Below are 16,342 nucleotides of genomic sequence, written 5' to 3' on the forward strand. Positions count from 1 at the left end.
TAACGAGGCTCAGAACCACCAGAGACGCTGCAGTGAAAACACAATCAGTACGACAAAATAAGAGCACAAAAACCCACAACAGTGATGTTTGGTTATGGATTAACCAAACATCACTGTAGGTGTTTTGGCATTTAGGAGTTTTTTGAGGCTGATGTGAACACTGATCCTGAACTCCCGGCGATTGGAGGCGTTGGTTTCAGCTAGGGGTGTGTTGGCAAGAGTCTAGTGTTACGATACGTCTCCCAATACATGTCTCACAATACGATAAGTATCGCGATATTTCCTAGGACTGCACCAGAATAAATTTTCACTTTTTCTAAGAGTATAACTTGAATTGAACCTTCCTGAATTTTTATGTCTTTCATTGTAATACAATTAATCTTATTTAATGATCACAGCATTAAGCACAGCAACTGTATTTCATATAAAAGTTGCTTTTATCCAGAAATTCATGCTGCTTTTCTTTTGCTAAATTACAAAATATTAGTTTTTAAGGGAACAGTCAATATTGTCTGATTTCCACAACAACATACTTTTCAGTAAAAGAAAAAATAGAATGAATGTGCTTTAACTAATAAGTTTCTAAAAGTGTTATAGCAAGATTGCTAAATCTAGCATTTAAACGGTTCATTAACCTGAACGAGTGCTTCAAAAGTGAAGTAGAAAATTAGAGCCAGTTCTTTCCAGAAACATTTCAGTGTAATGACTGGATGAATGAGGTTAAGATGTTTTATTTACATGACAGTCAGCACTACAGCTCAAGTTTTCTCAAAAGAGGAAGTAAATGTGTATTTCACGGCTAATCGCTATGACACTGGCCTTTTTTCAGTGTAGTACACATCTCTCTGATCCATCAGGTCTCTAAACTAGAATCTGTTGCTGTGAAATTCAGCAGAACCTCTGCCCGCATTGCCGACAGCATTTTGATGGAGGCTCTGTGAATCAGCTCCACTGCTTCACTCGTTCTTATCTGAGCCCAATGAATCCACGTCTTAATATGATACTGGCAGCAACGTGGCACAGAATTCTGTTTAGTACCCATTCCAGGTCAAACTAAGGCCCATTCCGAATACTCCCCTTCTCCCTTCCCCTAAATTTAAAGTGTCAGTCGAAGTCGTGTCCAGATTATTACTTTATAAGTTTCACACTCCAAACAGAGGGGTCCAAAGTCCACTCTTGCGAGAGTAAACCGTGTCGCGCTAAGAATCTCTTTTCTTCACTTTGGTGCGCTCTGAACTACAGATGTTTACATTTAAATGTAAGAAATGACTTTTGGTTGAAACGTGACCTTTTTAAAGTTATAAAAACAACATTGTTATGTATATTTGAGCACTGGAAGCTCCGTGCTAAAGCTAGCGGACCGGTAATTATTAGTGACGTAATCGAACGCAAGTGACGTCTGAAATATTAGACACTATTTTTTCATCACCCTCCGTTTGGAGAGATAAATGAAGGGGAAGTTCTAAAGGGAAGGGAAAGGGGAAGAATTTGGATCTGGTCTAAGTAGTATATGTCTCATAACAACCAGAACCGCAAGGCTTACTAAACATTTGACAGATCTTGTTGTTTTGGTCATGGTGTGGAGCAGCTCAAAGAGGCTCAGTGCGCCCTGCTGCCAACTACTGGTCGGAGATGGAAAACAAAAGGAAGGCGGTAAATGACAGTTATAATTAATTAAATAATTTTCCTACACCTCTAGTTTCTACCATTGTGGAGACAGCAGGCGGTAAAGATGGAACCAACAGGATCGACCAACGCGTCTCTGTCAGAAGAAAGACCCTCAACCTCCATCCCCCAAACCGCTAACCAGCACAGCAATGGCAGCGGGCATGAATGCAGACGTGCGGGACCGAGTTTAATCACTCCTCCTCTTCAAGCAGGAACGGATGCAGATCCTGCTGCGGTTGCATTGATACAAACGTCTGCAGAGCTGGATGGGGTTGGTCGGGGTCAGCATCTGTCCATCCATCCGTCCGTCCACGGTCTCAGGGGCGAAGCGCTCGGCTGACAGGCTCTGATCCCCGCCCCACGATTCAGAACTATGTAGGAAGCTGCTGTTTCTGGAGCGTGAAACAAACCTGCGCGGCAGAGAAAGTCCCTGCATTTCCTCTCCTGTGTACAGACAACACGCAAACCACACGTGTGTGTTCACGCACACAGCTCACTGCTTTAACTGAAGGCGTGAGGACCAGAGACGTTTCTGCTCAAACTCTGCAGCAGATTTCAGAACGTCAGAGCTGCAGAGCTGAGTGGAGCCAGGAGAAGATGTGAGGATTCACAGCAGGTCTTTGCTGGAGCAGGAACCATAGATGTACAGGGAGGTCCCCGGATCTCTGGATCTGTTTAATGTCTAGCTTCCTAAAATGTTAAACTGTAGAGGAAAGAATGGCGGGAAAGTTCACAACAAATCTTAGAAGCAAAGTAGAAATTGAAATCCACTCAAATTGACTTGTCTTTTTGGACAAAGACAAAGGGTGCTCCCCCCTTTTTTAGCCTTAGTATGTTCCAGAGCTTCTTTACATCCATGTCTGCAGTAAAGAAGCACCGCATGACCTCCAGCCCAACAGACTCTGATGTGCAGAGAAAACTAACGCTGGGGTAAAGGGAGTGCAAAAAGGGAGAAGTTTGGGGGAGGAAATCGTGATTCAGCTTTCAGGAATCCTCCTGCTGTGATTCACTAAAACTAATTGATTAAATGATTAAAGGGTAACCAAACACTAAATCAACTTTTTCTGGCTGTTGGCCGCTATAAACAGAGCTTTAAAAGTGCTGTCTGTTGGTTGTTGCCAAATTTTTGATAATTAATTCTTGAAAATAAAGTCAAAAACCATCTGCGTGCTGCACCCTACAGGTTGAAATGAGGTATTGCAGTTGGTCAACTGGTAAAACATTCGTCTTTGGACAGGTGTTCATCCAGGCTAGCTAGTAATCAGAGAATATTCCCTCTCATGTGGTCCTTATGAGGCTAGATTAATAAATTAATATTGATGTGTTTAAATATAAATTTAGATTTTCCATCATGGTTATTATTCAGATCAGCTCTGGGGTTCTGTTCTCTATTCTCATCTACTTCTCCTCTCTTCTATTCTTTATTTATTGTATTTAGTTCTCCATGCTTTTGTTGGTGCAGTTCCATTCACATGTTGTTCTTCTTTCCCACTCTCCTCTGGGGAGCAGGAGAGATTTCAGATCCCCGGTGGATCGCCCACGCTCCCACTCTTGGCCGTGGACCACGCCCCCGACACCATCCTGCATCTCTGAGTGAGAGTGAAAGGAGTTTTTCCTATTCGGGAGGGAGGGTCTAAGGGCAGGGATAACCAGTTTTATTTAGTCTGTTTAGTCTATAGCTATTTTTTTTTAATTTTATGACTAATTTTCTACATCTGTAAAATTACCTGCATGAACCCCAATGAGGCAAATTTCCTTTGTGATTTTGGGCTATATAAATAAAATTGAACAGAACTGATGTAAGTCCCACAAGTGTCACGTCGTCATGCTCTGCAGCTCCACTGTAAAGCCCCGCCCATCTTTGATTCGGTCGGTTGTGGTTGGTATATTACCTTCAGTTGTCAAAAATCTACTGGCTTACAAGACTTTCCGGTGAACTTGGAAGTTAGGGAACAGAGGTTGAGTGCAGTTGGTGTTATATCCAGTAAACTCTGTCATGGGGATGGATTGAACATTTCACTCGGGATTGTTTAAAATGTTAGCCTTTATTAGCTATGATGCTAGCTGCATTTTACCGCTCTCAGACTCTGGTCCCCTTCTTACCTGCAAACCCTCAGCTGCGCCGGCAGCCCCGCTGTCGGGCATTACAAAAGCAGCGTCTTGAGCATTGATGTATATTACTGGATTGGCTATTCACAGCTATAGACAGAGACATGCGCGCACAGGCACCACTGCTATGTATTGAGTCATATCAACAGAAAACAGCTGTTTCAATACAAGACATCCATGCATCACCCACAAAAATTGGGCTAGCTCCCTCATTTTTTAACTGTTTTTCACAAAACATGGTTCGAATTAAAGCTTAAAAATGATTGATGTTGTGGTATATTTACATTTTTACAATCTCTAAAAAATAGTTTACTTCTAGTGTTCCAGGTAACCCACTGCTGTCAAATGAACAGATTTTGACTTTTCGCAAGAATCTAAAGAACTGAGCTTGTAAATGTTTATTACCCAAGCCCAGAAAGGAGGAGGATTGATATTGATGAGGTTCAATGGTATGACTGGCTTATAAACTTGACAAAGTGAAGTAACAAAGCCCATTTCCTATTAAAAACACCTCAAAGTGCTGTACAAATAACAAAACACCCTGTAACACACATACCTCGCTCCATACTGGACCCAGCATACGATACATAAAGATAACCTAACTGCCAATCATAGATCTAAGCCACACCTCCGCTGCTCAGTCCAGCTCCACCAGCCCAGCCCATTTGAGGTATTTTTTAAATCTGGGCTGAGAATGGTGTCAGCCTCCAACTGCCCTATTTGGTTACCCTTTAAGGTCCTCCTGATGTGGTTTTGTCTTTTAATAAAAATACCTTTCCTGAAGCATCTTCGTTTGTTGGAGAGAAACTGTTCCATCAAAACGCCTTGTTAGGTTCATTTACGTCTCGTCCTGTTTTAAAAGTGAGCATATAAACCAACCAGAGATCAAACAGACCAGAAAGGCTTCCCGGACTCTGAAAACTAAAACCTTTGGACAGGCTGCTGTTCAGTCAAGTCACCTGATAGTCAGGTCACATGACCACAAACTGCCGCCCTTTTCTTACAGTCATCCAGCAGAGACGATGCTGAGAAACTAGTCCTGATCAATCAGGACTGTCTGCAGGAAACCCTGACGGTCATGAGTCTGTGTCAACGCAAGAATGAGAAAGGGGCGGAGTCTAAAAGAAAAACACAGGCTCGCCGCCTCAGAAGGTCAGGCTTACCTTGACGTTGGGCCTCCTCACCGAGAATCCTCTGAACCAACCTGAAAGAGAGGAGCGCCGTCATGACTCAGCACAAATTCACTGAGGAGCTGAACAGTGGGACAGCAAAAGTGACAACAGTTTACAGCTGTTGGATGTTTGTGATTTTAGAGATAATAATCCTGATCATGACTCCTGACGTTCTCATCACTCTGTACCACATTAGCACACTCAGTTCAAATGCTTTTTAACTCAAAGCCTAGAACAGAAACACCTGGAAAGTCCATAAAAGCTTAAATGCAGCCGCAATGAGGCTGCTGGAGGCCCCGCCCCCTGGCGTTCCAAACAGGAATTGGCTCTAAATAGCCAAAATCCCACAGACGTCTATAGAGACATAAACAGCTGTTACTCGCTCATTCTGATGGTAAGAATGAACATTTTGGCTCTGATACCAGACGTCCAGATGATCTGCTGCAGCTCAGACTGAGCATGGTGGTTGGTGCCCCCCCACCTCAGTCATGCTTGTGTTCTTGTTCTTGTTGTTTCTCATTTTCATGCTTTTAGATGTTGTTGTTATTGTTTCTCAGTTTAGAAACACATGACTGCATTTATGATAGTTTTATTGATCTGCTCTCTGCAGCACGGCGCCATCAGTTGTCTTTCATGTCTTCAAGGACAACCTGGAGAAGCGGGATCAAATTTACAGGGGGGGGCTATCTGGCTAGGAATGAAGAAGTTAAGATGTCAGAGGTCATGACCCTGGGGATCTGTCTCGACACTTTTAGGTAGGAACACGGATCAGACTTCCTGCTGCTGCTGGAGAACATTTCCCTTATTGTTAAGGTTGGGTTGATAAAATTGATTAATTGTTTTGAATCAATTTAAGCTTGACAGATCAATAACTGATTCATAGAAATTGATTTAGCATATAAAGCTAAAGTCTGCTAGCTTGATGATAACATTCAATGGAATTTCCCATAGGACGGCTGATGCTAACGCTCAATCGACCTAAACATACATAACTGACTAAATGAACATTTTTTTAAACTCACAGACATGAATTTACAAACTCTTTACAGGAATTTTGTATTAGTGTAACCATTTGTTCTAAAACATTGTTTTTTCTTCATACTTTCTTCTTCCTCTGTAATAAAGTGTAATACTATAGCGTGATCACCACCTAGTGGTCAAACTGAAACATCCTCCAGGAGAAGCAGAACAATGTTTACAATGTTAATGATCTGAACATTTTAGTTAGAACTTCTCCTTTAGAGAATCCATGGAACACTGGATGATATGAACAATCTCATTATTTCACTGATACATTTACAGTATGTGAACTGGATCAGATTAATATAAATATATTCAAATTATATAGTAGATTATTAATGTATTTCTACAAAAGTGTGTATAAATGTGTAAACTCTAAATTGAATTGAATTGAAGAATCGAAAAAAAAATCTCAATCGAATCGTTTCTGGAAATTATAATGGATACTCAGCCGTACTTATTAGTATTTCAGAGAAGTTCTGATACTGTTCTTACAAAGCCCTGAACTACAATTTGCAGCACCAGGCGTCCAATCAGCTGCTCTCTGAAGGTCTGTGCTGTCATCAACTCTTACCTTCACATTTTTCCAGAATCTGAACCGTCTCTCCGACCTCCAGAGCCAGCCCCCGCGTCAGCGAACCTCTGAAGCTGCAGATAACTGAGGAGACACAGACACGACAGGATCAGGATCAGGATCAGGATCAGGTCGGGGCGTCTAGGATCTGCACAGCAGCAGGAAGACCAGATCATTTCAAACAGACTTTTACATTTATGTTTGACCATCACCTAGATCAGGGACAGGCAACTCCAGGCATGTTTCCAACACACCTGCTCTGGCATGTTCTCCTTGACTGGACACACCTGAACCAGGTAATCAATCAGTGCACTCGTGCTGTGCACGCTTTTGTTGATGCTCTTGCTGAAACAAGGGATGTCAGAGTTTGTTCCAGAGATAGTTTTCGCCTCATTCCTCCAGTGTCGGACCTGCCTTTCTCACCAGTCCTTCAGAACAGTGATACTCCTCACATCTGCAGAACCTCAGAGACGTCTCTGACAGAATCTGCATACAGTCTGTGGGGTTCATGTCAACAGGAAGTGAAGAAAACAGAAAAAACACAAACGTTTGGTTCCGCTCACTGATGAAAAAGTCCAGTGATGTTCCAGACCAAACTGTTTGAACTCAGGTCTTCATTCAGTTTCTGTCCAAACGGGCTCTGGAGGATTTTCCAGGAAGGTCTGGTGTCCACCAGACCACACTCTGGACTTCCTCTGCTGCCGTCACAGCAGCCAAAAACCCAAACTCTGGATTCAAGAGGGCGGAAACTCTCTGTAATTCTCTGGACCCTCACAGAGAAGGTTGGCTCCATATGGAGATCGAGGACTCGGACCCCCCACTTCAGACAGCCAGAGGCAGGATCCCAGAATGAACCGACAGGGTCCAACATCATAGCAAAGTTGGTAAAGGGCTCCAGCACACGACCAGAACCAGAACCACAGGGACCTGGATGCCTGGTCTCTGTCAGAAGCTTAAAGCTCAGAGATCTTCTCCCAGATGTGTGAGGAGCATCATGGGAGTCGGTGTCTGTCCTCTCTCCCTCTTCTGGTGTTTCTCTGAGACTTGTTGAAGCGACAGAGTTTTTACGGTACCGATGCTCAACAACCCCGGGGACGTCTTTTCATAAATCAAAGCAGATGTTGATCAGATCTGTGAGTCTGCAGAAGGGAAGCACCCAGTCAGGCTGTGACAGCCCCCCAGGAAAGAAGAAGTCCTGCTTTGTGTTATTGAGGAGTCGCTTTTTCTCCTTTTTATTGTTTTTTTACAGAAAGTCACAAAACTGCAGTTTGTGTTTAGAACAAAAAAAACTTTAGATTCAAAACTGAAGAAATCAGGATGATATTCACACACTGGCTCCAAAAAAATGAAGGATCTGCTGAGCTTGAAAAGACACAACTGTGTGTCTGCGTGTGTGGGGGTGAGTATGTGTGTGTGTGGGGGGGGTCTGTGTGTAGTCAAAGACAGAATTGGATCTGATCTATAGATAATTCAGCTATAATCTGAAAACATCAAAGTTTTCCACATCCATGTTGTTTTCTGGATTGTTATATATTGGTTGCGTGATTTTTGTCCCTAATGTGTTGCTGTAGAAGGCCCTCGCTAGGAAAAAGAGAACAGAAAGAGTCACATGTAAAGTGTGTGAAAAGATGGCGAATTAAAACACTCGTGTGCAGTTCAACTTGGCCTCCCGTTCTTTTATTCGAAGTTGTGATTACCAGAAGGAGTACACAACATGGATGAAGAACTAAAGTCTGGTGTTTCCTTCATTCTCTGATGTCAATCAATCCATTGAACACAAAAGAAATGTGAGAATCTTTATTATTTTTGCACTAAAGTTTATTAAATCTGTGCATTCTCTTAAACAACAGACCTTGTTCAGCTCCATGAAGAAGCGGCGTCACAGATGACAAGGCGGTGGCTGACCGTCAGCCTCAGATCTTTAACTGTAGTCCGACACGCCCACCTCTCACATGCACGTGCACACACATACATGGCTCACATTTGGGTCTAACTTTTCTCACCGTCAGGCTCCGCCCACCACAAACATTCAAGCTGGGACATCGTCCACATCCTCATACACGCCCAGAAACAGGAAGTGACATCACACTTCAAAACTCCACCAAAATGACATTTTGTTTCTGAATTAAGCTTGATTGTATCTAGTTTCATATATTTGGGAGTTTTCTGACTGCAGAGACAAAAGCAGAAAATTAGTTTATTAAAAAAAGATGTTTAATTGGCCTGTGGGCGGGGCTAAACCTTATTTAACAACTGCAGCGTGGCAGAAATAACTACTGAGATATTTATTTTGATAAAAACAAAAACTTTTTTGGCAGTTTCATCTTCTAGTTGGAGTTTCTGTTTTCAAGCATCAAGATGAAGCCATCACACACATTGAAGATCGGATTTAAACGGTGAAAGTTTAAGAAAAAGAAAAAAAAAATACTAGCAGAGAAGAATTCAGAATTTGAAAGCAAAAAGGGGTTTTTATTCTTTAATTTAAATTGCAGGATAAAATCCTTTATCTGGATTTGAAGAAAGACTGAAAGCAAACATGTGAAGCACGAGCCAGACATGGAGGCACATGTTTGTGGAGCTAAATTAGGGCCAATATTATTTGAAACACAAATAATACAAACTGGAAAAAAATGTTGGACAAAAAAATGTTTTAGGTTTCAAAACTCAAATTTTCAATTTCAAAATTTTTGTCTGAGGGCTGTGATAATTATGGTCAGAAAATGGCGGTAGTGTCTGTACTATCATAATCTGAAGTTTTTATTAAGTACTTTTATTCTAGCATAAGGATGTTTTCTACTCCTGTATTTAACACAATAACACGGTGCTTTGAACAGAGTTTTGGACGTGGAGTTTGTACGCTATAAATCTCAGCTTTTTACAGCCGTCTTGGGACAACTTCAGACTATGATAGTACATTTTTATCCCCAGTGTTTCCTGTAGGTTCTATCATATCAGGGCTTGTCTACTTGGTCTGGGGTCGTTGCCGTGGTTCTGGCCCTCGCTGGGGCGGCTGGAGTCCTGCACTGCAGCCTCACAGCTGTGGAGTGGACCCCATTGCTGTCCCGGTCTGGGTGGGTGTCGTGGAGATGTTCCTTTGACTGAGCTGGTCCCTGGTATGATAGAATCCTCAATACTGTTTCCTCACAGCAGAGCCAAGCCTGAAGTTTATTTTACAAGATTTTTTTTTTTTTTTTTTTTTCCTTCATGTTAGCCGCCACCCCCCACCCCCCCTCCAACGCACCACAAGGTGGGACAAAAGTTTTGAAACGGAAATTTTCAGATTAAAAAAAAAAAAATTGTAACTGAAATTTTGAGATTTGGAACTTAAAAAGGAGAAAATTTGAACCTGAAAATAATTAAGTTTATTTTAGAATAGCAAAAAGTTTTGGACATTTTACATTTTTTTTGACAATTTGTTTTATTTGGGTTTCAAATAATATTGGCCCCAATTTAGCTCCATACATGTTCCGGTTTGAGGGATGAGGAAGAAAAGAGGAAAGCACTGAGGATTCAGCACATAAGATCACGATGAATAAGAGAAGAATTCATGGAGACCAACGTGCTGATGAGCCACTCAAACATCATCCACGACTCAGTTCAGGACTGCAGAGCGAGCCGAGAGATGAAGGAGGACAGATGGAGAAGTGCAGCTAGAACGTGAAAACAAACAAAACAATCCAGACCGTCAGAAGAACCTCATCAAGAACCGTCAGGGAGTGACTGGAAAGAAGGAAGAACCCTGAACACACTCGTTCTAAAAGTCCCAGTACATGACAGCATCATGAAGAAAAGCTGAGAGAATAAAAATGAATCCTCATCATTTGACTGAAAAACGACCTGAAGAGCAGAAATTTCTCTTCATCCAAGGTCACAGCGTGATGCGTCTGCTCCCTGTGCTCAAGATGCAGAAATAAATGCTGTGGGGCATGAAAACAGACACTGCAGAGTCATGAGGGAATGATGGAGAGGAGGAAGAGGAGGAAGAGGAGCGGTGGGGGTGGACGGAAAAGATGCACATATTCGCTGAAGTAACAGAGCTAATTGAAGCCCGAGAGATAAAGAACAGGAACTCTGAGCTGTCACAGGAGTGGGGGGCTGAAAGGTCACTAATGGGGGGGTGGAGGCAGGAACACCAAAGGATGAAAAAATATGAGCCAATTGAAGAAAAACTAAAGGCTTAAAACTGCAAACCAGGAATTAATCATGTGAAACAAACCAAATTTTTTTCTACAAAAGCGACTCAGGTTTGGACTCTAGCAGCGTTTGGTTGCAGCATTTTTTAATTGCATCAGAGTTGGATTGCAGCAGCAATTGGGGACAGTAGCGTTGGGTTGTAGCAGCATTCAATTTCTAGCATTTTTTAATTGCAGCATGTTGGGTTGCAGAACTCTAATTTGCAGAATTGTTTGGCTTCAGCAGCATTTGGTTCGGCGTACCATTGCGTTGCAGCATTGTTTGGTCTCAACATTGTTTGGTTGCAGCATTTTTTTAATTGCAGCAGTGTTTGGTTGCCACATTTTTTGGTTGCAGCAGCGTTTGGTTGCAGCAGCGTTTGGTTGCAGCAGCGTTTGTTTGCAGCAGTGTTTGGTTGCAGCAGCGTTTGGTTGCGGAAGTGTTTGGTTGCAGCAGCGTTTGGTTGCAGAAGTGTTTGGTTGCAGCAGGGTTTGGTTGCAGAAGTGTTTGGTTGCAGCAGTTTTTGGTTGCAGCAGTGTTTGGTTGCAGCAGTGTTTGGTTGCAGCAGCGTTTGGTTGCAGAAGTGTTTGGTTGCAGAAGTGTTTGGTTGCAGCAGTGTTTGGTTGCAGCAGTGTTTGGTTGCAGCAGTGTTTGGTTGCAGCAGTGTTTGGTTGCAGCAGTGTTTGGTTGCAGCAGTGTTTGGTTGCAGCAGTGTTTGGTTGCAGCAGTGTTTGGTTGCAGCAGTGTTTGGTTGCAGCAGTGTTTGGTTGCAGCAGTGTTTGGTTGCAGCAGTGTTTGGTTGCAGCAGTGTTTGGTTGCAGCAGTGTTTGGTTGCAGCAGTGTTTGGTTGCAGCAGTGTTTGGTTGCAGCAGTGTTTGGTTGCAGCAGTGTTTGGTTGCAGCAGTGTTTGGTTGCAGCAGTGTTTGGTTGCAGCAGTGTTTGGTTGCAGCAGTGTTTGGTTGCAGCAGTGTTTGGTTGCAGCAGTGTTTGGTTGCAGCAGTGTTTGGTTGCAGCAGTGTTTGGTTGCAGCAGTGTTTGGTTGCAGCAGTGTTTGGTTGCAGCAGTGTTTGGTTGCAGCAGTGTTTGGTTGCAGCAGTGTTTGGTTGCAGCAGTGTTTGGTTGCAGCAGTGTTTGGTTGCAGCAGTGTTTGGTTGCAGCAGTGTTTGGTTGCAGCAGTGTTTGGTTGCAGCAGCGTTTGGTTGCAGAAGCGTTTGGTTGCAGCAGTGTTTGGTTGCAGCAGCGTTTGGTTGCAGAAGTATTTGGTTGCAGAAGCGTTCGGTTGCAGCAGCGTTTGGTTGCAGAAGCGTTTGGTTGCAGAAGCGTTTGGTTGCAGCAGTGTTTGGTTGCAGCAGTGTTTGGTTACAGAAGTGTTTGGTTGCAGAAGCGTCTGGTTGCAGCAGTGTTTGGTCGCAGCAGTGTTTGGTTACAGAAGTGTTTGGTTGCAGCAGTGTTTGGTTGCAGAAGCGTTTGGTTGCAGAAGCGTTTGGTTGCAGCATTGAGGACTCGGGAGATGTTCTGTGAATGGGCTGACTGGAAGGAAGCCAAACCCAATTCTGGTTCTTATAATCCGGAGCTCTTTCCGGTTGTTCAAACTAATGTGGATCCAGTTTTATCTGGATTCGCCGTTCAGAAGTCTGTGTTTCAGTGCGACTCTGGTAAACGACGGCGCTGCACTGTCTAGTGGTCTGCTGGAGCATCATGGGTATTGCAGTCAGGAGCCTGGTGGAGTGAGACACTCTGGGCTTCATTGTCAGTGAAAAAGTGAGTATTGTTTGGTATGAATGCGTAACAGCTGAACAGAGTTGAGGGTTTTTGTCAACAAACTACTATGATCAGTCGTGAAGTTTTCTCTGAAGGGATGATTCATGCAGACACTGAGAGGAGAAGATAAAGAACATTCATGTTTTCTGGCCTGTATCTGCTACTGTTTAGTGACGTACCTGGACCTCCCCACAGACCCATGCTGGTACAATCTGCTTTTCTCTTACCAGTCATATAACAGATCGAACTGAGCGCTTTTCCAACAAACAGCAGTCTCTTCCCTTACATACTGGAATGGTACGGTCCATAACACACCATGGAATAGAGCATGGTTATTATCTTACCTATGGACCAAGAAAGTCAGAGAAATGTCTTTGAAGATATTATTCAAATATTAACTTGTTAAATATTTGATTTTTCTAAGATTCAGAGAGGATGTTAACACCAGCTGTCATGTCGAAACCTTCACACATTTATTTTGGACCCAGACGTCCGTATTCTGGTTGGTGTTTTAAACCTGCTGCAAACACGTTCTCACGACTGTCTGGGTTTTTTCATACGAGGAAGACAGCAGCATCTATTTACTGAATTTAATTCTTATTCTGGCCAAATATTACATTCATGAATGTAAATATACTGATGCAAAACCCTTCTTACCCATTTTTATCTGTGAAATTAAAACTTTGCAGAATCTACTAAAAACTCTGAAAACTTAACGTCTGTAACAAGGAATATTCTGTGTAACTAACGTTTATCACGATGGACGTAGCTCGGGATAATCTGTCAATCAAACGTTCGAGGCGGGGCCAGCGGGGGCCACATGATTTTACTGAGGCATCTGATTGGTCAGTTTATAACTTGAATAACTTGTGATAAAGAAAAAATATCTTTAAAAAAATCACGAAACTTAAAAAAGGGAGGGGTTGCTCAGTTCAGTTTCTACTTATACAGTCAATGGCTGGGACGCATCTGTGACCCCCACCACACAAACGATAGAAGTCATTAGTTCTGAGGGTCACAGACATGGTAAACTGAGTCTGTTTGTGTCCCTGTGATGGACCGCAGACCCGTCCAGGGAAACCCCCCCTTCACCCAACGGCGGCTGGGATAGGCTCCAGCATCCTGGGTTTGTAGAGTGGACGGTTGGACAGAGACATATTTTTCCGTCATCGTTCATTCCTAAAATGTCCTCCAATCAGTGATCACTTCGTTAACGTCAGGATGATTTGAGCAGAGGGGCGGTCCTTCATTCACATCAAAGTTTCGTTTTTTTAAACTGAAAATATCAGAATTACCAGAATAACTTCAGATTCTAATTTAGATTTTTATGACTTCAATACTTTTAAAACTGATTTTCAGGTCACATGATCTTCCTGCTTCAAGTGAGACCTGAGTCAAAAGCTGCTCGGTTGGAGGCGGGGCTAAAGCGCGGCTTTGTGCTTTCCCTGCTAATGCACTTATGCAACACGCAGTCGGACTTATCCTGCAGCTCATCCTTCCTGCTCGGCCTCAGAAAGCTGCAGAAGGAGTCCTGCTCATGCAGGGGGGCTCCACTCTGACCCAAATGGAGAAGACAAAGCCGTCAGCTGCTCTGCTCCGGCAGATTTCCAGAGTGATGAATGATTCAGAGCGACACTGCAGGCAGAACGAAGCCGAGCGGCTGTTAGCTTCGGTAAAAGGCTGCATTAAAAAATGGGGGGGTCATGTCATCAAGGATCAGAAGTATTTATTTCTGCCCCACGATGACGTGAGCAAAGGAAACTTGAACAGAACCACATGAACATCTGCCTCAGTAATAGAGCCCCCCCACATCAGTCTATGGATGATTCTCAGATCCGTAATCAGCTGCTTTCCCCGCATGTTTCTACAACACCGCAGAGACGACGGACCCAAAACCCACCAGCAAGCGTGACGGCACAGAACCACAGAGCAAATGTGGACACCGCTGCAGGTTTCGGAAGATCTGCAGCTTCAGAAACCCGGAGAGGAGCTCTGAAGCTGCAGAAACGTTGTGATCGCTGTTCAGACTCCTCCATTCTGTGTCAGTGAAGCTCTGAGGAAGAGGAGGAGACCCCCATGCAGAGGAGGAGGTCATGAGGCTCTCATCCTTCAGAGGTCACCCGCTCCCCCACGCATGTTTTATTCAAGGTGCTGATTCAGCATCACACAGGAGGGAGGGCTTTCAAAGGGTCAAACCTGCCGTTTCAGCAGAGTTCCTCTGAGGACGTTCTTGAGGTGTTCTCGCCCGTGTTCACCATCAGTGTGTTTATAGGACTGTACAGCGCTTTGGGCCTAAGAGGAAGGCTGTTCCTCTTCCTCCTCCGGGAGGAGCGCAGGAGGATGGGGAGCTGCCCCCCCTTCCCCCAGGGTGGAGCTCAAAGAGTCAGGTGTCAAAGTTCAACAGCATTTCCCCTCTCTCCAGTGTCTTAATACTGCCCCCCCAATGTGGGTACATGTTGTAATAAAATGCTGCGCGTTTATGCGACACACAACGACACTGATGAACTCCTCTTCCTCCCTCTGCTGACTGTCCACGCCCCTCAGAGGAGATTTTGGAAACAGAGGCTTAAGATCAACGTAGTTAAAACTTCATATTATAATTAAAACACTACTGGGAACGTTTTTAAATGACAAAAGTCGTCATGGGGACTTTAAATACGACAGACGTGTTTGGGATGGTCTCTGCATGTTTCTATGCCGGGGTCTGTAACCTGAAGCTCCGGAGCATCATGCGGCTCCTCCATGTTTGGCTTTAAGGGGACAATGCAGATGGACTGAATCAGAACTAAGTTGATTAGTTTGAATGGAATGAAGTTCAGGGTTTGTGTTTTTAAGGTCAATGGTGGTGAAGGTTTTCTCTGCTGTCAGGTGTCCTCTGATTGGCTGAACAACCGTCTGTTTCTGATCAGGAAGTTCTTCTTAAAGTGGATTTATTAACTTACATATCTGGATTTTTACTTTTTACTTGGCTTTATTTTGAAAGGAACTTGCATATCCTGTTGCCAAAAATAAAAGAAATAAACATATTATACACAGTAACAATAAAATAATACTATTATAATTCAGCTATTGTATATATTTAAAAGCTACTTCATAGAAAAACATCTTTATAGTCACAAAAAACAAAGCTTATTTCTCTAATTGATGAAGTGAGTCTTTGTGGTTCTGGTCGGTGAGAAACAGAACCACGTGGATCTTTAAGTGGTTTAAGGACGCAGAGATTTGTATGTTTTTCAATGCAAACAGAAAATGATCAGGAGCAGCTTGACTGTGATTTTAGCTCCAGCTGTGTTGAGGTTTCAGACGTTTCCTCGTCCTCACGCTGTAGTTCCACCATCATTCCGACATGCTCCTCATCTCCTTGTTCTTTCTCTGAGTGTATTTTTCCTCCTCCGCCGCGTCAGAGATGAAATCCTCTTTTATTTCCCAGAGTGGTTTTGGTAAACCGACGTTGGACAGCTTTTCTCGTCTCTGGTTAGGAGACCTCATTTCATTAGTTGGGACGGTTCTGTTCTCTCCGCTGTGTCTGTCAGAGAGATTATGAAGAACTTTTCAGTATCAACCCATCAAATCCTGGCAGACCTCTGGACCAGGCTTTGTCTCGGTTCTGCAAGAATCTGCTGCTCAGAACCAGGATACGAACATTAGGACACAATCCAGAAGAGTTTTACTGTGGAATGAACAGGTTCTGGTTCTGGTTCTGCGCACAGAACCACAGAGTTCTGATGGGTCAGCAGAAGTTGCGAATCAAACAGTTTACCTTCAGAACTTGTTCTAAATGTTGGCTCATTTCATGGCGCTGATGAATCGACGGCGGCAGAAATGAGTGGATCCGCAGTGGTAGTGGCGATGGCGAGGACTGGTC

General features: G+C 43.4%; 1 protein-coding gene across 1 annotated transcript in view; it reads right to left on the bottom strand.

Annotated features, from left to right (window-relative positions):
• The window catches only part of LOC112140000 (dedicator of cytokinesis protein 3), a gene marked incomplete in the record, with an annotated part of 107,245 nt that overhangs the window by 64,937 nt on the left and 25,966 nt on the right, over positions 1-16,342 (bottom strand). The window contains 2 exon segments of the mRNA XM_024262888.2: positions 4,941-4,981; positions 6,544-6,627. Of these exon segments, the coding sequence (XP_024118656.1) occupies positions 4,941-4,981; positions 6,544-6,627 (125 nt within the window).

Source organism: Oryzias melastigma, linkage group LG2 (assembly GCF_002922805.2).
Source record: "Oryzias melastigma strain HK-1 linkage group LG2, ASM292280v2, whole genome shotgun sequence".
Taxonomy (NCBI): domain Eukaryota; kingdom Metazoa; phylum Chordata; class Actinopteri; order Beloniformes; family Adrianichthyidae; genus Oryzias; species Oryzias melastigma.